This window comes from Crocodylus porosus, unplaced genomic scaffold (assembly GCF_001723895.1).
Source record: "Crocodylus porosus isolate Cpor-Errol unplaced genomic scaffold, CroPor_comp1, whole genome shotgun sequence".
NCBI lineage: Eukaryota > Metazoa > Chordata > Crocodylia > Crocodylidae > Crocodylus > Crocodylus porosus.
The window spans coordinates 53,040,114-53,065,677 of NW_017728943.1; the positions used below are offsets into that span (position 1 = coordinate 53,040,114).

General features: G+C 41.1%; 1 protein-coding gene and 2 long non-coding RNA genes across 3 annotated transcripts in view; 2 read left to right on the forward strand and 1 right to left on the reverse strand.

The window, feature by feature from the left end:
* LOC109319644 overlaps positions 1-12,959 on the forward strand; it is a 56,776-nt gene extending 43,817 nt beyond the window's left edge. The window contains exon 2 of the long non-coding RNA XR_002103572.1: positions 12,174-12,959. This is a non-coding gene — a long non-coding RNA (uncharacterized LOC109319644). The remainder of the gene's footprint in view (positions 1-12,173) is intronic.
* The window catches only part of EPAS1 (endothelial PAS domain protein 1), a 120,415-nt gene continuing 99,902 nt past the window's right edge, over positions 5,052-25,564 (reverse strand). The window contains exons 7-16 of the mRNA XM_019549366.1: positions 24,916-25,022; positions 16,697-16,844; positions 15,718-15,926; positions 15,210-15,397; positions 14,024-14,134; positions 11,144-11,628; positions 10,008-10,131; positions 9,786-9,903; positions 7,403-7,573; positions 5,052-6,657 (exon numbers count right to left, since the gene is read on the reverse strand). Of these exons, the coding sequence (XP_019404911.1) occupies positions 6,509-6,657; positions 7,403-7,573; positions 9,786-9,903; positions 10,008-10,131; positions 11,144-11,628; positions 14,024-14,134; positions 15,210-15,397; positions 15,718-15,926; positions 16,697-16,844; positions 24,916-25,022 (1,810 nt within the window). The 3' untranslated portion in view covers positions 5,052-6,508. The remainder of the gene's footprint in view (positions 6,658-7,402; positions 7,574-9,785; positions 9,904-10,007; positions 10,132-11,143; positions 11,629-14,023; positions 14,135-15,209; positions 15,398-15,717; positions 15,927-16,696; positions 16,845-24,915; positions 25,023-25,564) is intronic.
* Positions 16,851-20,431, forward strand: LOC109319645. Its single transcript, XR_002103573.1, has 2 exons — positions 16,851-17,091; positions 18,294-20,431. It is a non-coding gene; the product is annotated as an uncharacterized LOC109319645 (long non-coding RNA).

Below are 25,564 nucleotides of genomic sequence, written 5' to 3' on the forward strand. Positions count from 1 at the left end.
TCGGGGGGAGCGGGGGCGCAGCGGGCTTCACCCACGCATCTCTCACCACTCCAGAGCCTAACTGAGCCTTAAAAAAAACCCTTCAAAAACAGCTCTCACACAGCACAACAGCCAAAACAAAATCACCCTTTAACTTGCTACAGGTAAAGCTAGGCACTATCCATGTCCTGCTTCTGCAAGGAGAAGATAGTTTTGTTAAAATATGCTCAAGGGATCCAAGATGGAGGACTACACACACTACTATAGAGGAAGGCAACCCTTCTCCCCCCCACACACACATAGTCTATGCAAACCTGAATATGAGGAAAATTCTACCATGGCCTCGAAAGTGTACTGGCTATTAATAGCTAAAAAGGAAAGCATATGTTACAGGTAACATTTGAGTGTGGGGATGAAGGGTGTTTTGCTGAAGGAGGAGCTCAAGGTTCTTCAAAGCAGTGGGCACATTATGAGAAATAGGTGGGGGTGGGAGTAGATGATGTCTGGGTAAAACTGAATTTAAGGGGAAACATAGGAGAGAGGTAACAAAACCAGAACCTTGACGGTGGGAAGGAATTCATCACATGGGCAGACAATTTCCCATTGAAATCAGTCACACCAGGATCTGGGTTCAATGAGCCCAGGGTGGTACTAAACCAGTGCAACTTCTGCAGCTACATGAGGTCCTGAAGTGGTCAGGTGGCCCTACAGTACATTTCTACTCTGTTTTAGTAGGCTAAGAGTGGGAACCTGAACCTCAAACTTTGTCAGGGCCCCCTAAAATTTAACTTCTCTGCAGCAGAAAAATATATTGATTCCCACCTTTTTGATCAAAAGTGCTATTAAAATTGGTAGCCATTTTACCTTGGTAAAGATTACAGCAGTGATTCTCAACCAGGGTGCTGAGATACCCTGGGATGCCACAAGATCCTGTGAAAGGTGCCGTGAGGTGTGAAGAGATAAATAGATACGCACAGGCTCATATTCAGTTCCTAGCCAGTGCCCTATCCCTACTACCTAGCTCCTCTGCAAGGAGGTAATCACTGTAATAAGTTTGTTTTTGAAATGGGGTGCTATTGAATTCATCTGGGGACAGCAGCAGTGGCAAAAGGCAGGAGGTTTCCCCTTCCTCATACCTGCTTCAAGGAGGACTGGGCATCCCCTCTGGATATACCCCTAGTAGCAGTAGTAGTGGTATACTTCAGGTACATTACAGGCCTAACCATCAGGCTAGGGACAGAAATTACACATAACCTGGTATAAGTGATTGGAAACTGGTTCAACTCTGTAACACAACAGAAATTCAGTGCACATAAACCTGTTTCAGCCATTTTGAAAGCGGTGTTAGGTAAACCTGGATGGATGTACTATCAGACTTAACTGATTTAGGTTAAACTGACTTACTGAACTTGTGTCCCAGATCCCCCTCCTGATTCAAGTTAACTCACAGTCTAGCAGCATCCCAGGATGCTTTGCACCCCACCTTCAAACCAACTCTCACCAGGTGGGCAGGCTAACTTTGGCCCAAGCTGCCTGCTCCAGCCAAGCAGGGAGGCGTGCTCTAGCAACCGCCCTGGCCTGGGCCCCTGAAGGCATGTGGCTGCATTTCTGGAATCAAAAGTGAATGTTTGTTTACTTGCTTATTGGTTCAATCTATACAGCTTGAACTAACCTGCAAAGATTGAATCAATTCAGCCTCAGGCTTTTTGTCTGTCTGTATTTAGTGCGTAAGTGCTAACAACCTCATGCTCCTGTTGACTTCCTTTTGGATTAAGTTGCTGGTGCTCGGCCCTGAAGGGGTCCATCCACTTCTGGAGCGATCAGTTTTTCTAGTTGGTGTTGTTCCTTGGATGCGCTTTAATAAAAGCCTTGAGGCAAGGGGAATGCATCCATGACTACATTCTAAACTAAGAAAGCTTGGATAATGGTCACAGTGTCTGAAGCAGAACCCAAGTTCTATTCAGAAAGCCATGATGCACACAGGCGCTATGATTACCAGCAGCATGGTTGGTGGTGGACAGTCACTTATCACCTGAAGGGATGTGAGCAGTGGGGTTCCCCAGGGCTCAGTCCTTGGGCCTGCACTGTTCAACATCTTCATCAGTGACTTGGACAAGGGGCTGAAAATCACCTTGTTCAAATTCATGGATGACCCTAAGATGTGGGGAGAAGTGGGCACGTCAGAAGGGAGGGACAGGCTACAACTAGACCTGGACAGGTTACAGGGGAGGGCGGATGAGAATAGGATGGGATTCAACAAGCCACTGTACCTGGGGAGGAAGAACCAGCAGCATACCTACAGGCTGGGGAACTCCCTGAAAAGGATCTTGGAGTCATTATCGATTCCAAGATGAACATGGGCTGCCAATATGCGGATGTGGTCAGTAGGGCCAACCGCACCTTGTCATGCATCCACAGATGCATCACGAGCAGGTCCAAGGATGTGATCCTCCCTCTCTGTGCGTCACTGGTCAGGCCACAGCTGGAGTACTGCATCCAGTTCTGGGTGCCGCACTTCAGGAGGGATGTGGACAGCACCAAGAGGGTCCAGAGGGGGGCCACTCCACAAGAGAAGGCTGAGGGGGGATCTGGTGGCCATCTATAAGATTACCAAGGGGGACCAGCAGGGAATGGGAGAGACCCTGTTCCTCCAAGCACTACCCAGAGTAACTAGGAATAACGGCCATAACTCGACAGAGTAGGTTCAGGCTGGACATCAGGAAGCACTACTTCACAGTCAGGACAGCTAGGATCTGGAACCAACTTCCAAGGGAAGTGGTGCTCACTCCTACCCTGGGGGTCTTCAAAAGGAGGCTAAACAATCACCTAGCCAGGGTTGTTTGACCCCAACTTTCTTTCTTACCCATGGCAGGGGGTCATACTTGATGATCTGCTCAGGTCCCTTCTGACCCTACCAACTATGAAACTATATCATTTCTGGCCATTACAAGTCAAAGGGAAATATGAATTGAATTGTAATGACTGGTAGTTCTTCAGTTAAGATAATTATTTCTCCTATGGGCCCTATCACATGATCACCATTTAAACCAAAGTCTATTGACATTGAAGTAAAGCACCGTTTCAGAATAAATTAATCTCTTTTACCTACAGGAAGATTTATTTCTAACTCCTTATAGGATGAGGGTCTGGTTTGGACCCTGCTGACTTACTGAACCAAAACCACATCCTCACCCTTTTCAATTCATGGCAACAGAAGTTTTTAACAGGGGTTCTGAAGATGTGCATCTATTTTGTAATATCATGCTGTAAGATTATGTGCACTTGAAAGGCAGAAGGCAAGCTAAATTTTCAGCCTGCTGAACTTGAGAAATAGGTCAAAGAAGTTGATGATACACCTTTGTTAATTATACCACCCTTGTCTTCTCTTCTAGTTTTCAAATATGAATATATATGCATATTTTTGTTCCCTTTGCATGCTTTTAAAGATCAATGCAAACCTTTATTTTCTATAAATAATTTAATAAATACTTTGTTTTACAATGATACAACAAATGACAAATTCATAGCAAACAAGAGTCACAAGGAATTTCGGATCAGTATACTTTAATAAGGTATCAGTGTCGAATTACATTTCCTTATCAAGTTAAAGTTCCCATACAGTTATAATATTGTCAATAAGAATTCAGCAATATAGATCATGAAATAATTATGATGATAGGTATGGTTAATATTAAGCAGGGAATATTTTGCAGAGTGTTTTAGTAAACTGTTAGGGTATAACATTCTTTAATGCTGAAACTACACAAGCAGAAAATAAGAGCAGTATTTAAGTGTCATTAATCCCTCAAGTCATTACATTGCAGATTTGTCAATGTTGCTTTGCTATGTATCACAAGATGTTTTTAATGTATGTACTTTTTCTTTTGCTATAGATTATTTTTAAAAGTAACTTTATTTTGGTAAGCAGTCCTTAAAGGCTCAGTAATGGATGGAGACCCCAGTAACTTTTTAATAATGTACCAATGACAGAAAAGACTTTCGGTTTCCTTTTAGGTTGCGTGAAGACATTTCGGGAGGTTAGATTACATTAGAAATGGCTGCCTGATCTTAGTTTACCTGGGTGCAGACCTTACATAAGTTAGGTTGATCTAAGTTTGAACTGTACAGAAGTTCAGCACAGTTAAAGTGGTCTAAAAATGGCCGACCCAATCTAAGTTAACACTGCCTCTGAGGTACATCTAACTTCAATTGGGTTAGCCATTTTTAGATCAACATATCCTGGCCCCAGCCCCTGGGCTGTACTTGTCCTACTCCCTTCCTGACACCAGGCTATTGTTAGCACCCCATCCCCAGATGGACAACCCCTCCCCCCCACCAAGGACCAGCTATTTCCCTACCACCCATCCTGCAAACCAGTCCTGGTGCTGGTTTCATCAGCATTCATTGATGCTGGGAGCTGAGGAAGTAAGTCCTGGTGAGGGGAGGAGTGGAAGGGATGTTGAGGGTAGGTTCACCCCAGGGATTGTTTGTCTGGGGGTGTGGCTTTTGATCCCAGAGAATGGGGGAAAGGAGTGCCTGACCTCCCCCACAAGCTCCCCTGAAAGCCTCCCTGATCCCACCAAACCCTCCTGGACCCCACAGATGCTGCCTGACCCCCCCCCCCCCGATACCCTCACAGACCCCTGATTTTTTCCCCTCCAGAAGCCTGCTTATCCCTCCCAATCCCCCTCCCCTCCACTACCCCCCCATCCCAAATCACCTTAAATCGGGTGGCTATTTTAACTTGATCTAACCTCCCCAAATGTCTGTATGCAACCTTAGTGTATAGAATACCTTATAAGTATCATTTAAATACAAGACATTCTGAAGTGCTCAATTAATCCAGTGCACCCTATCTGCAAATATACAGAGGGCTTCTGTATGATACAAGCTATAGCAGAGTTGGCAGGTTGAATAGAAATAACTTTGATTTGGGGCTAGATTTTTACCTAGTGTAATTTGTAATTGCTCCAGTTCCTTCGGAGAAGCTACAGTAATTCTTCAAGGAGAAAAAGCTTTGTTAGCCCTGCGGCAAGAAAAACATGGTTTGCTCTGATGGTCTCTTCACATTGTTGTTGTAGTGGGTTTGATCCTTGCCCTTCCACTCTTGGTTGTCCACTAAACAGCTAGGCTTGTGAATATTCTAAAACCTGTTCCATTCACTTTCATGTTTTATGAGACTATTATGGCTCTGCAAGGATATTGTTTCAGCACAAGGATCTATAGGACCAAAACCACATCCTCACCCTTTTCAATTCATGGCAACAGAAGTTTTGAATAGGGGTTCTGAAGATGTGCATCTATTTTGTAACATCATGCTGTAAGATTATGTGCACTTGAAAGGCTATTAACAGTAGAAGGCAAGCTAAATTTTCAGCCAGCCCTCTGACTCCCACCCCTTTTATAAGGAGGCAACGGGAAATACTATTTCAACTTCCAATTTTAATGACTTCATTATTGAGGATTATGTTGCTACTTAGCATGTATAATACAAAAAAGACAACTTGATTGATAATTGGCAGTGTTAGTATCAGCCTTTGGACAGATTCCTGCAATATCAGCAACACCATAACAAACGCTACCAAATTCTAGCAAAAACAACTTTTAAGAAGTAATTCTGGTTCTGGTTCTATGGCTGAGATATAACAAAAGTACCAATATATGATAAACATTTAACCCAGATAAACATTTTAAAAAATCAGTTATGTTTTGTGTAAAAACAAAAGAAATTATAAAACCAAAACCAAGGAAGATCCAGTTCCAGATCATCTACCAGGGTAAGTCACTGACGCCCTTGACATCAATAGATCTAGGTCAGCTTACACCAGCCGAAGATCCGGCCTATACACACGGCTTCACAGATATCCACAAACATTGCAGTTCACCCTTCACATTGCTTTCAACAGATAATATCAAATAAGGCCGGGGGGCGGGGGAAGCAGACAAGAATGGGAGGGAGGCAGAGTGGTGGCTTTTATCTTTAATTTTTTTTCACAGATGTTAATGATACACTGTGTTTAGTGCTGGAAACCAGAGGGGAGGACATGCAGAGGGGCACACAGGATTTCAATTTACCAGGTCCAACAGAAGCTGTGGTATAAAATCAGATTTTTGTTTTGTTTGTTTCTTTGGCAATAAAAATAAATCTATGCAGTACTGCAGCCAAAGGATTGCATGGCAAGGCATTTACACCACAGATTTTATTAGCATGAATGCTGAAGAAAAAATTTCAGAGAATATAAATTACAAGCAGTGGGGGGGAGAGAAGAGGTAGGGAAAAATCAGTCTATCTAAAGAACATTTTTATTGAAATAGAGAAAAATACAGTAGATTTTATATTTTTTTTAATATGAATAATAAAATGAGTAACTTCAAAAGGGGCCGCTATTTGGTAACATGGGCAAGTTCAGTATCTAAAGTAAAATCTTGCAAAAAGTGTATTGGTATTAGAAATTGTCTACTTGTAAAAATATATTTAAAAACTGAGGCTGTTTTGAACAGTATAGGCCAAGGAATATCACAGGATTGCTCAGGTCGCCTGGTCAAGAGCTCTTAGCAACTCGCTTCCCTGCAGAAGTGTGGAACTGCCCAAAACAGGGACATTAACCTCACAGTCATATCTGGTCAGTTCAGGCAACAAATATGGTTCGAAAGATGGCCCAAGCAGACGACTTAGACCTGAAAAAAAAAATTAGAAGAAAAATAGTGTAACTTTATGGCTGATTCCTGCACATGGCTAAAGTTAGAAGATGAAGTGGTTTTTCCCATTTAATGATGTTGTATGTTCTGTTAAGAGAACTGAAAACAACTGTCATCCTCCAGGTCAGTTATGTAGAACAAAGAACAAATGATATAAAATGATAAGAACATCTCATATGTTGAGATTTTGGCTAGATATGAAACTTCATGTTTTCTTTTGCTCCTCATGTAGATTTCCTGTTTTGAGCTAGAATGAGCTCCCTCAAGACACTATCATCTATAGCAAACCACAGATTACAATTAACACCTACTGCATCTATATAACTCTCATGTAACATGCTCCATTTAAAAAAAAAAATCATAAAATTAAGTCAAACTTCAATCTGCTAAACTGTGATTCAGTTCTGTAATATATTAGTGCTTTTTCACATTTTCAGTTACAAGGAAAAAACTCCATAATACACAAGATGCCATTCACAGAATGACTTTCAGTTTTTTTCAGTTGAAATCTGAGATTTTTATCCAATTATTACCAATGCATCTAAAATTTTTAGTTTTACAATAATTTGGTTTTTTTTACCCAAGAAACCTCTAATCATTATATTTAATAAAATTAACATCCAGGTTTTAAGCCTGTTTTCTATCTCCCTCCAGTAAGCCTTCTGTCTTCCAGCTGGTATTGAACCCTAGATCAACTTTCTTATTGGTTATTGGTAGTCCTTACCTGACATTTTACGAGACTGTAGCACATTAAAGTCCTGATAAGGAGAATTGTAATACTGAGGGGAAAATGCTGATTTCTGATCCACACCAGGACTTCCACAGAGCGTTTGCTGCTGCAGTTGTTGATTCATTGGTTGGCTCAGACTTCTTTGTGGGTTGCAAATAAACTCATCTGAAATGGGGGGAGACAAAAGCAATTACTTGTGTTTGTGTGTGCGTTTAAAAAGGAGAGAAAAACTATCACTGTGACCTGCTATGCCACCAGGTCTTCTGGGAGCACAGGTGCAGGGAATGAGTGTACCAGAGGTCTTCACTACTGTAACAAATGTCTCCCTAGCAAATTTTATCACACGGTTTGTGCCAGGGCACACTGTTTATTCAGTCCCAGCCCCCCCACTGAAACAAAGGTTATGTAACTGCACAGAGTCATTTTGTGAAAAAGCTGAAGACCAGGAGGCTAATTTTATAACCTCCTTTTTCATTTGAGGGATTAATGTACTCATTGAATTATTCCTCTCCATGGAACAAATTAGATTATTTCTTTCTTCTTAATAAAAGGCAATCCAGAAACAAACAGTAGGTGTGGATAACCACTTTACTTTGATCCCGCAATAGTGCTTGAATGTTCTTTCTTCAGAACTATGGACTGATCAAACACTCCTGACCTAACTGGTGGTAATATAATCTCTGGGTTGTGTATCACAGATAATGCCATTTGTGACTTCTAAATGAAGAGGAGAAAAACGGAAATATCTGATTCCAAAATATAATACTTAAAAATGTTGTCCTTTTAATACCTGTTACACTTCTGTTCAAAATAATTTTTTACCTTCTATTATTACAAGTGAAATGCAAAGCAAGCTGTTAAGTCTCAGTCTTGCTAGTGATGGCTCTTGCCTCACTAACTGAACCCAGCCCAAAGTGATTGTAGAAAAATAAGATAGTTCTCTTTTTTCAGCTTGTGAATTTCACAGTGCTTAGGGCCCAGTTCTCTACCCTAACCCTTGCACTGTCATATGCATCAAAACAAAATGTTCAAAGCCTAATCAAATCGGAATGGGAGAGATTTGCACTGATTTTTGCCCTACAAATTGCAGGACAATGGAGGAATTGGCCCTAATGCTTTAAGCTGTTTTTTAAAGGAGTGAGCTATGTAGGACAGCGAGAATTCATAGTTACAAACTAGATCTGTCAGCTTTTTAAAAATGGAAATACAATTTTGATAGAAATCCTTGCAAATACCAGAAATCCAGAGATGTAAAGAGTGTGCATACCTGCCAGTAGGGAAAAGAAAAGAAGGCCCTCACATGCTTTAGCTTAATAGTCTAAGGCAGGCATGTTAAACTCATCTGGGCCTGGGGCATGGGACCAGTCTGCAGGCTGGATCAAGCCCACAGACCAGCCCTGTGAACCAGACCTAGTGCAGGCCCTAGCCTGGCCCTTGGGTGTTGCTTGCAGTGCAACACTATCAGCCAGCTTGCACTGCAAGCAACACCTGAGGGCCAGGCCAGGGTCTGCACACCTCATGCAACATGCATTGGCCCCAAACCTGCAGGTGGCCCATGGTATACGGGCCAGTCTGGAACGCATGCTGCAACCAGCACGCAAGTCCAGTTTGTAGCACATGCTGCTTGTGGTTGTGACAGGCCCTGTGTGCTGGATCCAGCGCTCACAGCCAGTCTGTGAGTCATACCTGACTGGCCCCGGATCTAGCATGCAGGGCTGGTCTGGTATGGGCACATCAGCACACTCCTGGTAGTTTGAGGCTTGTGCTGGGAAGCAGAAGATAAAGGTTCATATTCTCTCTCTGAGAACAACCTGGAGCCTATGTCTCCCGGTCCTTGGATAAGTGCCCTTAGGTGCTCCGCTTCCTCCTCCTCACACCTACTAGCCATAAGTTTGCCTGATTAAAATTTTGGGACTTAAACTGGTCTCATGTCCATACTTGCACCATCATACGTTACCACATACCTAACTGGCCAGAGCACAGCCATACTTGGCAGTACGCTAAGTGGGTGCATGAAGCTCACATGCCTAGGACTGAATCACAAACTACATTCAGGTGAGTAAATTAAAACAGGATTTAGGTCAACATCTATGCTATTGTGTGAAATCACTTCCTCTGACATCTCTTGAAAAAGAAATCCAAGCATAATAACTTTCCTTTTACAGGACAATACCATTAGCAACACTGCTAATTTGGTAGTGCCATTAGTGGCCTCTTAATGAAAGTGTGTTTTACAGTCTGGCTTATTGTAGTTCTGATGCTTCTGGTACAAAAGTGACACTATGATAACCCCTGCATGCATAGTCTTTGTTTCTGTTAAACTCGTTTCTAGATATAACTGTAGGACAAACAATATGAAATTAGTTTCTTGTCTTACCATTAAGGACACTTGTGCTGAGGGACTTTTTTTCTGCAACCAATGAACAATTTTCCCCTTTCAGCATTTTCATTCTTTTCCACATTAATTGAGATGCATTAATGGCTGATGCATCCGCCTAAAATTTATTTTTTAAAAAAGGAACCAGAAACAGAGATAAATAATCAAAATGAAAAATCTTTTCAATGGCTATAATGTGAAATGTGTGAATTAATAGATTACCCCAGTCAGGTGCTGAAATGCTTGTTCTTCGTAATCCAGTTGTCGCTTCAGTTTCAAACTATTGGACAGAGCAATTCTTGCTGGATTTATATCTATGCCCCGTTGCCCAAAACTCTCCAGTGACCTGGCAAGAAAAGACTTCTCCTTAAATGAACCGTAACCAAAAAGTCTTGTTTGGTTGCAAAATGAAGGTACTTTGGGACCCATGTTAGACTGCAGTGCAAACACAGATTTTTTTTTTTGGTCAGTTAACCCAGTGTTTTCACCAGTACCTGATCTTGCAAATTGTTGCTCGTATAAACCAGAATCACAGGTTCAGCATAGGTAATTTTTCTAAGACTATTATTAACAGAATATGAGACATATGAAGATCCCAAAGAACCTTATAAAAATGGGTAACATTTTTCCTGCCATTTTATAGTTGCAACCTGAAGCATGAGGAGTTAAGCAACTTGTTTATGGGAAAATAGTAAGTCAGTGGCAGAACTGATGAATACAAGCAGACTACCATTTGTGACTAACTTGGCTTGCCTACCACAATTCTTATGCTACGCCAGTCACTGTTGTGTGTTGGATAGTGATCAATGTAAATGAAATGAATTGAAAATCTAGAACAAAAGCTATTCTGTAGCTATATATGGTAAGTATGTGGTCCCCCGTCTTACCTCACAGTCTTTACCTCCTAGTCTTTAAATATGTTTATCCTCCCAGTTCCCCAGTGGGGAAGAAACACTATCATCCCTGTTTCCCACAGTGGGATCCGACTCGCAAAGAGTTTTTTTCAAGGGAAGTCTGTGGAAGAGCAGGGAACTGAGCACAGGTTCTAAGTTAGGCCCCTATCCCCAAGATCATCCTCCTTCTCCCACTCCTTGAACTTTTCAGAATTAGGTAAATTTTCCTGACTTTACCTATCACAAAACTAGATGAAAAAGCTAATGGCCCTGTCCTGCTCCCAGTAAAGTCAAAGGAACAGGCACTCCAGGGGAAACAGAACTAGGTCCCAACTATTCCAGTCACCCAATGAAATAGATTGCTCCAGTTGAGGGAGCAATTACAATTTTTCAAGGTTGTAGCAAAGAGCTCTTTTCTCTCAATAAAGCACAGATTTCATAATTTTCATACTAGGAGGAAATTACCTTTTCTTATGTACAGATGTGTGGGGAGAGTGGATTGGTGGCCCAGATGGAGAGCTGGCTAAGGATCCAGAGTATTTATCCATTAGTCTCCATTTAGTAGGAACATATTGTAATGGCGGATCAGGTGGCCATTGAGTATTCGGCCTTCCACCCAAAGAAGACAGGGGGGTGTTGGCTCGTGCCTGGTATGGTGGCAATGATGATTTATTCATGTTGTTGAAAAACACAGATGACAGATGCCCAGGATTGGGGTTGATGTTTTTATTTGACACCTGTTGGCTGTATTTCTCCGAGAGGAACTGATTCTGTGCGGCAGAAGCAAGGGGCTGGAAGATGGTACTCATGCTACTTAAACTCTGCTGGGTATTTTGTGCAATTTCAGAGAGAGGGTGTTCTTCTTGGCAGATAGGGCTGAGCTGGAAATCTTCACCATCCATGGGAATGTAAGGAGCCAGGGTTTCAAGATCAAGCTCATTGAAATCGGTCTGTACAAAAAAAAAAAAAAAAAAGTCAACAGGAAATAAAAGTGCTAATAACAAACTTGTGGTGGTTAATATGAGCTGGAAGATGAAATTTCAGTAAATGTGAGACTAAAGAATCATTGTTCATTGACTTAAGTGAAAGTGGCAGACACATTTAAAGATATCATTACTGAAATATCTGTTTTCATCAATTGCACATTTCTTGATATTGCCGGAGGTAAGGTAGCAGGGCATATGAGAGGTGGGCAGCAGGAATAAAAACATAATGCTGCACACACCCCTGCAGTGCTCCTATCTACATGATACCTGCTAAAGTCTAATGTTGGTTTGTAAGTTTATTATGCCAGTTTGGGCTGATCTGCTGGGTTTTGAATAACTTCTCCGCTAAGACTCAAATTGCTCTCAAATGTATTTCAGTTCAGGTTATTACTGACTAATAAAAAACAAAGATTATTCAAAACATAGCAGTGCAGAAAATGTACTACAAAATTCCAAGACTTCTGAAATACAGTTTGCAAAGAGACTAACTCTCATTTCTATATTTTCAGGAGCATGCCGACTACATCCAAATGCATCTTCTCACCCACCGTGGCTAGAAACAAGTAAAGCTAGAGATGGGGATAAGAGCGTGCTTCCCATCCTTCCAGACCATTACAGAAAATGCCAACAGCCTCACACATCTAACACACCACTGGTTCCACCAGAAAACTCCCTGATCTAAGCCTTAGTTGTGCCACAGCTGCAGGGAGGATTTGGACGATCATCAACATAAAGAGACCTGTTAGCATGACAGCGTTCTGAACAAGCATCCCCTTGAAATCATCTGAGAAAATGAATTTTGAATGTTGAATAGACTCTGTACCATTTGCTTTTTACTGGATGTCACACCAGTCGTGGCCATGCAGCATGTGTCCAGGGGGCCTCCCCGGGACTATACAGGCCGTGTGAGCCGTCTCATAGCTGCCACACAGGAAACAGGTGCAGAGCCCCATCTTGCTATGCTGCCCTGCTGGTAGGAGCAGTAGGGGGAGTGGCAGCCAAGCAAAAGCCTGAGGGCCACAGGCTAACCCCTAGTGTGCCAGATGAACACTGCAGGCCACCAGTTGGATAGCCCTGCATTACATTACATCTTCCACCCTTGTAATCTCTCTCTCCCCTTTCTACCTCTCTTTCCCTACCCTTGCTACCATATGGTTCTATCACTGCTGAATTATATATCCAAAGTTAGATTACAGTCTCTTCAGAATGAGGCCTACTTCTTCAATTTGTCTTGTACATTTTAAATAATGCTAATAATCCTCCCCCACCCCCAGCTCTGGAGGGAGTTTTTGTACGCCACACACACAAAACCCACCAACTAGAGCATGGAGGGAAGTAGTATTTCACATGCTAGTAGTTTTCATTACATTCCTCCATTTCTGTCTCACTGCATAAGAACCTGGAAAAAGAAAGGACAAGAGAGCTGTGTCCTAAATAATAATTCTGATTTTGTCACGAAGTGAGGTGTAACATGTGGAGGTGGAACACTCTTCTTACTGGAGGATGCAACAGATCTTATATTCCCAACTTTCTCTGAAAAACCTTCCTCATTGGCCCTGGGGCCACAGGAAATCTTTATTACTTCTGCTGCATGTATCGTGTATCTGATCTGAATACACATTCAGCACTTGGAAGAACTAGCTTGCTTTCTTTAAATCAAGCAGTGTAGGCACAGGCAAAATAAGACTGAAAATGTTTGCCTCTTAGCTTTCAACCATAGTTTCAAGAGTGCGCATACCTGTGCTCTCCTGCATATGTTATATATGCAAGCTCTGATGCATATCCTCAGTTTGCATGTCATGTAGGTAAGCACCCCTGCAAACTGAGGACTGTATGTAGCAAATCAGAAGCTAAGTGCATAAGCATATTTTTGTGGAGGTGCCCTTGCAAATCTTCCTTGTAACCAGTTTAACCTGCCAGTTCAAATGGATCTCTTCAACAGAGAGCAAAATGAGTTCACAGGTTATTTTTCCACTTCTACCAGTGGTAGCTTAAGGTGGACAAGTAGGAATGATCTGGTCTTATTCCCTGTCCTTGACTGCAGTTCTATTTTGTTAAATAGATGAGAAAAAGGTACTATTATAGCCTCTACAACATAACCTCTCTACAGGTTTAAATTGTTGCTTCAGTATTGCTGCAAGATGGTCTCAGAGGAGATTCACTTGCTCTGCAAACCTCTTTGCTCCTTCCCCAAGCATCTTAATACTATACCAACCTTCAGGGGATCCTCTCAAGGAATGGGAGCTGTTGACCAGTTCTGACACTTAAGGGCTGTATTATGACATACTGGGCACTGGTACTGCAGAGTAGTGCAGGATTGCTTTGTAGCTTACAGGAGAAAATATAATTGTCCCCTCACCTGGGAATTGCACTGATTCTTTGACTCTGTGTCCATGGCAAAGAGCTTCTCAATTACTTCTATTTTAAGATCTTCATCTAAGGAACTGTAATAGTCTCCTGGGCTGCTTGGCTGCACAGGAATAAAGAAAGAAACCTGTGAGAAAAAGTTAGGTCACCTATGCATTTGACGTAATGTAGAGTCGCAGGGTGCACAGTGCTGTACAAAAATGAATGTTGGCTCTAACAGGTAGCTAGCAAGTTGGGGCCTGTTGTGTTCTCGCAGCTCTAAACACACCCTTCTCCAACAGAAAATTTGTTTCTTCATGAAGAAATGGTGAAAACATTTACAGTAAATAACTAGTAAAAGCAGTCAACAATTTGAATAGGAAGTGCCCAGGGTAGAAAGGCCCAGAATGTAAACCTAAATTTAAGCATGGTTCCTGTTCTGTCTTTCTGTTAAGGCTCCAGCTCCAGTTTTTATCAGCCTGAGTTAATGGGGCATCACCTCATAATGGCCTGCTATACTAGTGCTTTCCAGTTTTGGGGAGCAATTGTGCCTTTTAATTAAACTAAGTACCACCTGTCACAGAACTGCACAGTACAGCTAGTTTTGAGTAAATGAAGCTGGTGTTGTGTTAGACAAGCAAACTGGTGGAAGGTATCAGACATTCAGTGAAACCCAGCACAGAAGCCTGTGGTTTTTTTTCCATAAGGAGAGGAAATCCATGTTGTTAGCTTTGAAAGCCCAAACTACCAAAACTAATAGGTCTATTTGTGTTTGGAAATCATGAACAAGGGCTACAGCTTTTAACTAATGTACAAAAGAAGATAGGTGGTGATGTTCTGGGGTTTTTGATAGTAGCTAAACCATGTAAAACAACACTTACACAGGCTGGCAGCAACTATTAGCATTATCATGTTCTAGCAGCTGTTTGTAATGACAGAAAACTAGTGAGGGTGGCTGGAAGAATTCGAAGTGAAATTTTTGTCTCCCATTTAATATATCGTCTACTGTTCTTAAGATGTATACAGTATAATCCTAGGATGTATGCATATAAAGGTGCCTTATTCATTTCCTAATGAATAACAGGCTTATTTTATACATTTATATATAATGCAGTGTAAAACACATTCAACTCTATGTATTTATTTGCACTGCAGCTTGAAGATAAATATTTAACTCTTTGTTTAAATGCTTTGGTTACCGTGGAACAGCTGCTGTTGCTACTTGCGCTTGGAGTACTGCTGCCAGGAGCAACCTGTGGCATTGTAAATGATGGTATGGTCAAATTTTCACTTTGGGAGGCATGACTCTTCACTTCCACTGGCCACTGTTTGTTTGGAGTCAAAACTGCCTTGTTGTAGGTAGAGGTTTCCTCAAATGTTTGTGGCCCTGCAGAGACATTAACAAGTTTAACACTTCTTTCAGGGTAGCAATTCTGCAATGACAGAGTTGCAGCTTTCTTTGCCTGCTGCAGGGATATCAAGGCTATACATATTTAAGGTTTTGGTGTGAATTAAGGAAAACAAATAAGCCTGATTCTGACTTTACTCTTAGAAATTTTAGACTAGTATGAATCCCTGACTCTATTCGTGTCATTCCCAATTTAAGCACAAAAAGGAGCAGGATCCAACCCATTGTATTTCCTGTTCTTTTTGGCAAGTGCCATGTGGCTATTTTTATTGTGCCCCAATTGACTGTACAATACTAACCAAAATCCAGAGAAATGATGGCATCGCCTGGGGTTGGTGCCAACTGAGCAAGTTCTTCTGGTTCTTCCTTCAGTTTGGTGAACAGGAAGTCACTCTTTTCGGTCAGTGGGACCCCATTATCGAAAATAGCGTTCATTGTCAGTAGGTGCGGTTTAAAAAGAGATTCTGTCTGGTCCATTGAGAACACAATATCATTCTTCTCAATTTCACTAACAAAGTAATTACATGAGTTAGGCATTTTGCAATCAAACAAAATCAGTGTAGAAAGAGACACATTGTTACAAGGCAAAGGGTAAAGCCCCAAAATTTGACCTGAGATACCCAGGCATGGTTCTAGAGCTGCCAGCCCCCCTTAACGTCATATGAAATGAGGGGACTGTTCTGCATTTCTGGGGAAAAACACTGTTCTGGTTTTACAGCTTCTGTAGTTAGGTAGTAGTGTTGTTGTGACCCATTGTAGTTTTAAATGAGTAAAGACTACAGCTTTTGGCTTAGTCTATCATTACAATATTTGATTTTTTACCAAGCAAAGCTTATTCTATAATCCTGATTTTGCTAAGGAAAACTGTTTCTTTCTAATGAGATGAGAAATGAGGACAAAAGCTAGTCTTAACCCCTTTGGCACAATAATAGCAAAAGAGCAAATATTGGCAGACTTGTTTTTACAGTAAAATTTTTTTCATGGACATTTATATCCTGTCCTACTGACAAAATAAAAGCCTTAGATGCCTACATTTAAATACATTTTATGTGAATGGGCACACTGTTTCTTAACCAATGTCAGTGATATTTGTATGTTGTTTTGTAGAATTGGTCCCTACAAAAATTCAGCCAGCTGCCATGATAGCATAAAAGTTCTCAAGAGCTATGGATTCTGAGGAAGGGTACTGTGATTCCTGAAAGCTTGCCATGTCTACAGTTGGTCCAATAAAAGATATCATCCAGAAGAATTCTTGCCTGTGGGTTCAATGCAACTTACCTCAGTACATAGTTGACACAGACAATACACTGAGGCTGTAGATTGCGGGAATTGTAAATGACAGTTCCTTGGGTCTCCAGCCATACATATCCACCATGTTTTGCAAGCATACGATACTGGCCAGTTACTACTTGACCTTTTGCACACACTGGCAAAGGAGGAAAAAACCCCATAACTAATGTAGCAGTATTTATAAGAAAGTTACATATTAATTCAACACAGTTTTAAACCAGTAAAATTGCTTTTGAGTTTGTCATGTACAACAACAGCAATGGAGTTAGCCATTTTAAGTCTGATTTTTTTTTTTCCCTTGAACAAATGCAGAAAGCTTTTCAAAAGCAGCCATGGATTCTGGGTCATCCCTTGAGACACCTGAAATCTGATATTTGGAGATGGTGAGCACTAAAATGGGAACACGTGAACAGCAGGTCCTACATGTCTAAATGGCCCTTGCCATATGGGATACTTAGTACATGTTAAATCTCTGTAGTATTAAAGTTAGAACATGTTCTGAGCAGTCGCACACTAATGTTTACTACAGTCTCTAATATGCACAGCTCTCTAATTGTCAGACCCAGAACCAGCACTGCACAGGAGTCTCGAACTGGCTTCATTCTTGAACGAGTGGTGCTGGGGCCAACAATCAGCTGACTGTCCATCTCAGCCCAAGGACTCCCTGGGGCCCTGGACACCAGCTTTACATGTGATCCTGAAAGAATCTGACAAGTGAAAGACCCAGAATCCATCCTCCTGACATTGTGGCTTTCCACTCTTTCCATCTGCCACTTCCATTTTTATTTAGATTGCTTTGAATATAGGAGCCTAATCTTAAATTCTCGTTTAAAAAAGAAAATCTTGGCTTAAATGCACATTTTTCCTTTCCTGGTGTCCTGGAATCATGAGTATATGACATCAATATTCCAGATGGGTTTTGTTATCAATGGGTGCATGTACATGAGACATTTACTGTGCGGTTCGCTAATTAGCTATGCAGTAAATGTCTCAACATCTACAAATGTGCCCCTATTAAGCTGAAGTAAACTAATCTGCTCTGCAGTAGGATAGCACCTATATTTACCAGTTCTATCCTACTGCAGAGTAAAAAGCTCCACAGTAGCACATGTGCAGTAGGGGCTGCCCAGCTGGCTGGGGTATGGGTGCTTCAGTGCAGGGACTGCCTGCTGGCTTGTCCTGCACTGAAGTTCCCTCATGCCCCATGCCAGCCCCTCCATATCATATTGAGTTTGAAGCTGGTAGGTTGACCCCTGGGGCCCACTGCCAGCTAGGGCTGCTCCGCCTGGGCTTTGTGTGTTGTGGCTGAATAAACTGTGGAGCTTATTGCTCCAGAGTTAATTGCTCCCAGGCACATGTTCAAATGGCACACCTGGGAGCAATAAGCTCCGCAGTTTATTCAGGCACTGTAACTGCATGTGTAGACACACCCAAAGAAAACAACATATGATATGGTGTTGCTTTAAAACCAGTGTCATTATAGTAGCATGAAGTTGGGGGGAGGGGAGGACAAAAAAAACTTTCTAAAAAGCAGTTAAAGTGAGATAGTGAAGAATTATCAATGGTGGTTTTCTGTTTCATACAGAAAATGGAAAGTTCAACTATTCTGCTTTCCTGGCTGCTTGAACTGTACAATTGTTATTCCTCTATAATAGTGCTTCTTTGCCTACTAGTTTCAAGCAAAGAATAAAAGTCAAGTAATACTAACAGGACAATGTAATACTTTCATTCAACAGCTGGAATTACAGAAAACCGAATTAATCTTTGCATGGCAGCACACTACTCAAAGGTGTTGTTCAGGTTTACAGTTTCATGTTTAACAGATTAAATCCCAAATGAGACATATAGTTGGAGGTATGTAAGATGTTTCAGTGTAGAGTCCTTGACAGCTGAGAAGCTAAGGTTTTAGGAAGCTCTTTTTGATATCAAACTTCTTTTCCTCAAAAAAGCTAACATGAACTCTCTCTCTCTCACACTCTCTCATTTAAGTGAAACGGTGTTTTTATCCTAATTGACAGCTGTTTCTATCTTAATGCAATACTGGGGCCTGAGTGTGTTACTCATATTTGCAATAAATGAGTGCTTAGCCAAATCAGTCACTGAAACCAGCAGTGCTGCTAAGTGCTCTCCTGTGGGAGTTTACACAATCAAGCCCTTAATGAACATTCTGGCAAATTTCCCCTTTAAGTTTCTTTCACTGGAACAACACTCCTGCTATTGAACTAGGTCAAGTAGCATCCCTTTATGGTAACTTGACCACCGGAACAGTCATTTAATTCTGCAATCTCTTCACAGGTATGTTGCCTGTATACTGCACCATTGCAGAAGCTACTAAAATAAGCGGAAGTTCTAACTGCATATAAACCATGGAGTTGGCCACTTTAATTTTGTGGGGGAAAAATCAGGGTAATTTCTACACTATTTATTCTCCTCTCTTTTAAGTTTCTTTCCAAAATGTATTTCACCATCCTTTATTCAACTTAGACTTTTTTATTTAGATAAAATACAAGATTATAATTTTTTATTAAATAGTTGTATGAAACAAAATCAAAAGGCCTTTATTTCAGTGTTTTAGTGACTGTGTTCTGCTGTGCTGTGAAACATAATTATGTGGTTTCCTAATCGTCAGCTCACCAGTAAGAGTCATAATAAGGCGCCTGTTACATTACAGAAAAGCTTTTTACTATCTTAATCTTATTTTTGTTTTCAAAGCACATTGTGTTCTGATACAACAAAGCATGGCAGAACCCCTTTCTTGGAGTAACACTATAAATTACTAATGCACTTGTGAATGCTGTCTTTCAGAGACCTGTGCATGTTAAATCTCAGACTTCCAAGTTGTTAGGAAGTTAAAATGTTTTACACACTTCTATTTTATATGTGTATTACCAGAATTTTTACACTTTATGGCATTGGAAGAAGGAATTATATCATCATATTTAGTCACCCACAGATATCTCTTTATGCTCAGTTACTTTGTTTTGCTTTTAATTGCTTGTTCATTTTCATTGCTTCCTATTGACATGTCCCAGATGGCTAGATCCAGCTCCCTTTGAAATCAGTGGCAAAGATCCTACTGGATTTAATGGGAACAGGACCAGACCCTAAATGGAAACAGTTATAGACTATTAATTGTTTAGTTGGAAAGTATAGCTCTGAAGTGAAGCCTCTGTGCACATTTATGTAGTATAACAAAGATTTTCATCTCTTCCTCACACAGTTTGTAAAGATTGGGTATGCTAACCACTGCCAAATTAAATTCTAACCTTGCATTTGATGACAACCAGTTAAGGCTTTCATACTGTATAAAAGCTATACTTGCAGCCAAGAATTTGAACAGTACTATAGTTTATTTCAGCAAAGGGTTGTTACCTCATCTCAAAACAGCATTACACTATTGTGAATCTGCAACAAGTGTGGTGAGTGTTATTCACTGACCAATACATTCAGGGAACAGTTGTGTGTCTATCTGAAAGACTCATTTTATCTGTCTGCTCAACCTTCAAATTTTTCCTTCCCTATCACTCATTCACTTGGCTTTTATGTGCAATGGCAGATTACCTTATGAAAAAGAAATCCTGTTGTTGAACTTGATTATTTTTCCTTGTAACACTAAATTGCTGACACTGATGTATTCATAATCAACATATATATATTGTAGTGTAGAATATGTTTACTTTAGATTAAGTATTTTGGCTAAATAAAAGATGAATATTTAATATATTTAGTATGGAGTATTATTTTCCTCTGCATTTTGAACTGCTTTGGGAAGGATTTTGTTAATCAGAGATTACTATGGCTGTGAGTGTTCTCAGTAAGTAAAATTACTTGAAGTGTGTGAACCTTTTGTACTTAAAAAATTCCAAATTAATACTATCCATTTTAAGTCTATTATGCTATTAGTGTTTAGTTACTCAAGGTGTATGAAGTCACAGAACACAACTTCTGTATATTGGCTCAGGCTCTCAAATGGTTTCTTTGTTCAACTAGACCAGTGATTCCCAACCAGGGTGCTGTGGCACTCTGGGATGCCATGACAGCTTTGAAGGGTGCCGCAGGGAAAGAGGAGATGAACAAGATAAATGCAGGTTCTTCTCTGTCAGCCACTCCTCCTGTTTCCCTGCCAATTGCTCCCCCTGTTAATTGGCCCCTCTTTAAGCAGGTAAGCACTATAATATATCATTTTGTTTTTGAAATGGGGTGCCGCTCAATTCACAAAAGTTATGGAGGGGTGCCTCAAGTCCAGAAACTTATTGGTGCTCTGATGGCTAATCATCCCTGGTTTGATATGTGCCATTCTTCTTCTTCCTTCTGTGTGCTCCATAATGGCTAGGGACAGACATTCAAAAAGCCTGAGCCTGAATTGATTCAATATTTGCAGGTTAGTCTAACCTGGCAAGCTAAATCAGTTTGTAACCGGACTGACATCTTAGAAATGCACGCATATGCCTGCAGTGGCTCAGGCTAGAAACTGGGGATGGGGGGGGATGCTAGGGCAGCAGTCCCTTCACTTCTACAGGGCTGATCTGAGGTGGGGGCAAGACCAGGCCCCAGCAGGATGCTCTGGTTATTCTCCCCTCTCCTAAGCAGCCCAGCAGGGAATGTTTATCACCCCTAACTCAGTGTTTATCAGCCCATTAAGAAAACAAAGCCTCTCTCCATTAACTAATGGAGGTCTTCTTAAACAGCTCTTCCAAGGAAGGACATTAAACTACCTGTTGATTAGCTCCAAAGAGCCTGTCTGGCTGTTGTCTCTCACAGCACAGACTATAGCCAGTGTGTGGTCTGCAAGCTAATGCTGAGGTGTCTGTGTAAGGCAGAGGGGAGGGGGGAACAATCCCTGCTTAGCAGAGAAAAGCCAGGCAGATGCTCTGTGTAAGTCTCTGCCAGAGCTCTGGCTGGGGAGCCAGCCCTGCTGTGGAGCAGAGAGCCCCGCCCAGCTCAGAGAGCATGTCTGGATGCTAGGGGTGTCTGGTTTATCTTAAACCATTCAAGGGGTCTGAGACAAACATTACATAAACTGGTTTGACCTAAATCAGTTAAGTATGATACTGTATTCAACCAGGTTCATCTCAAACCGGTTTCAGCATTTTCAAACTGGTTTATGTACATTGAACATCTGTTCTGTTACAGGTTTAACCTGGTTTCTGATTAAACTGGTTTAGCTATAACATTTTTCCCTAGCCAATATGCCTTACTGCCATGGTAGAAGTTCTAGGAAGTAATTTGTCTCACAGTGAGTCTACTAGACCAAATTTTCTCATGATTTCAACTGACACTCTATTGAGGTCAGTGGAGTTGCACTAATCTACATGTCTAGAGCATTTACCGCCTCCCCTCCCCCAGTAGAAAAAGGTAGGTTGCACCCTACCTCCTCACACATCTTCAGATGCTGTGAGGTGAGTCTTGGTATTAAAGGGCCTGATCTGTTACCAACATTTGTTACTGACATAATGCCCACTGCTGTGAGCAGCTCTATGTTGTTTCTTGACCACCACTTCTGTTGATCACCCCTCTGAGTATATAATTGATTTCAGTGCATTTCTGAATTGGCACCAATGTCCAGCAGCAAGGACTTGGAGGCTGAGGTCCTATTTTGAGGGTTTCTATGGGACATGTGCTGGCCCTGTGTATGAGAGAAACCTAATGCTGCAAAGGCAAGAAGCACAGGCTCCATGGCTGCCTAGCCAAAGACGTTAATGGAGCCTCTGCAGACCAAGTTTGACTGAACAGAGCCCTAAATAATTAATTACAAACATGGACTCCTTCCCGCGCTCTCACATTACCAAACAAAGAAGCTGCCAATGCTCATTTTATTTCCTTTCTGGCCTTGTTTCAAAAATAACTGGCCTATGGCTGTTATTTTGGTATGTTGATCTATGGGACTTAAAATGACTTAATGCAGCATACCCACTGATTGCTTGTGATGACTCTTAGACAAATATACACAGGTTGCTTGAGCAGAGACAATATCGTTAATTGCTCCTTGCTATAAAAGGCCTAGATTGCTTTGGGGAAAACTAGATTGTAACAAACACCAAGTCAGTTAATGGAGAGCTGTCTGAGAACAAACTGAACTGCTCCTGGAAACATTGATTCATACCAACAATGCTCTGCAACACAGATGACTGCTTTTCCTGCCAAACATTTGGATTCTTATCTCACTGGGAGTGTTAAGGTTTAGCACCTCTAGCTTTGGGGCTGAGGTAAATCCCTGCTTATGGTCATGTAGTTGCCTGCTGTTGTTAATTCATGTGTTCTCACAGCTACAAGTTAAAACCTACTCTGAAAGGGTCACAAAAAATGGTGATTATCTATTAGCGGATGCCACAACAACCATAATATTGCTGAGCCTTTCCTCAGAAATGCATGTGAGAGACGCACAGAAGACCTTCATTCTATGCTTATGAAGTTCTTATTCCAACCCACAGTAAGACTGTCAAAAAACTGTATATTAGTCTGTTGCCTTGTTTTTGGAAGCTAGTGCTGAAGATCACTTTAAACAGGGGAAAGGAAGCTTGAAAATCTGAAGTGCACATAGGATAGAGAAGAAATGTTGTGGTTAATTTATTCTAGAGGTTATTTTTATATTGCAAAGGTGGCAATTATTACCTACAACAGAGAACTCCGAAAGACTTATGTAATAGCTTGATTATAACTGTATGTATTTCTGGTCATTAGTATGCATTTCCTCATGGAAACAATTAACTTGGATTGAATTTAGTTTTCCAAAATGCATTCATGTGGTTAAATTACATATGTGATACTCTTTGAAAAATCTCATTATGTCAATTTTTCCCTATATGGTGCCATCAGTTGTAGTACGTTGGACAGTTTCTCTAATACTTGAGTTTGACAGATCCTGTGAACTGCTGTGAAATTGTTATAGTAGTGAATGTCTGTTTGGGCTGGATCCAGAAAGGGACTCAAGCATCACATTGCTGAGCATCACAATGCTTTGGCTTCTGGGATGAAATGCACCAATCTGAGTTAAGTGGGAGGGGAGAAGTAGACACCTCAGAACACTAGTTTGTGTGGATTCCACACTGAGCAGGCAGCTGCTGCAACTACTCACCAGGAAGCACTAAAGAGAGGAATGTGTCTTAAATCTTGCTCCTTTCTAGGAGTTAGAATTAGGTTGGAATTCACATCCCAAAACCTGCTCCTGGACTTCTAAGTTCAGTCATTCAGCAACAGAGCTAGGGTTACTCCTTTTTCAAAATGGGAAAGCAGCACCAGGAAAAGGATGGGGGATGGAGTGTTACATGCACCTCTTGTAGTTAATAATTTGGTTGCCAGATCCATAATTTGGATTTTAGATCCTCCTGACCTTAGGGAATTGGAATGTGTCTCTCACCTCCCAAGACAGTGCTTTAGCCACCTGACTGTTAGCTCTCCCTTCTTTTACAGTCACACTATTGTGTAAAAACAGCAAGATTCACTGGGTCAAAGAGAAGGAACATGGCACTGTTGCTATGTGATTTAGGGTGTTCATCTGGGCAAGAGGAGATCTGGACTGTAAGCCCTGCTCTAGGAATGCATTTTACATGAAAGAGTTATGAGATGAAATGACTTGGAACCCACATATGCAAGGAGAACTTAATCATGTGCATTCCAATAGGCATTATCTGAATACTGATTGCCTTCCTTCATTACCCCATTATAGTAGGTACTCTGGGGCGATTTTCACAATCTATCCTAATTGGAATTAATCTAAATAAAACTATTTTCTCTTACCTGCTTGTTTTGGTTGAGAAGAAAAGTGACAGATAAAGGACAGCAAGACAGACACTGAGGAAGACACCTGAATAATAGGCTTTTTCTGTTCTATTAGATAACTTGTCAAAGATGAGACTATTCACTTCTTGCCATGTCACAACTTGACCACTTATTCCTACTTATTGTTTCACAGCTCATACCCAGTGTTTCAGCTTCTCAGATGGACCCTGTGGCATGTGTTCATTTAGAGAAACAAAGACCATGTCTTACAAATAAATACCCTAAAAATGAAGATATTAACATAATAATGACAGTGCTATCCATCTCTATGCAAAGGCCAGCAGGAGGCTTCAAAATAGTTTAAAGGGATGCAAAGATCTTTTGCTAGCTATCTGTACAGGGATGAGTTTCATCCTATTAGAATACATGCAGAATAAAAAAGCAGCAACAATGTGCAATTAATCAAGGTTCAAGTTAGCATGACTTACAGTTCTGATGGCTTTTGGTCATACTCTCTGAGTCCAGGGCATGATAAAACTCATATGCTGAACGGCCCAGCAGTTCTTCTGGGTGGTATCCAATCAATTCAGTAATTCTTGATTAAGGGAAAAGATACGTTTATTAGACATTCCCCAACTCCACAGGTCTATGTATTAAATGCAGCTATTAAAGTCTTTGGCAAGTACCAGGGGTGTAGGTTGTAGCCGTGTTGGTCTAAGGACATAGGCAGACAAGGTTCTTTGGGTGAATCCGATATCTTTTATTAGACCAACTTAAATAGTTGGAAAAAAAGTTATTAAGCAAGCAACCCTTAAATTATTAAAGGTTCAAAAACCCTTCATCAGGCTAAGGAAGTTTCAGCAGTTGGTGTGTGCTCTTCCTGGATGGAATGAAAAGTAAAGAAGCCAGAGGCTGGTCTGGTCTGCATACAGGACAGGCAGTTGTTGAAAATGTAGATTGAGGAGTCAATAGATGAGAGACAGGCTGAGTGTGGGGGAGAGAAGGGGGTGTATAGTGGAGAAGTACCTGGGAAGTCAGCTGTCAGGCAGGTTATAATGTGTCATAAATCCAATGTCAATATTCAGTCCATGATTTTTAGTATCCAGGTGGTTGACGAAGTGGAGTTCATAGGCTCGT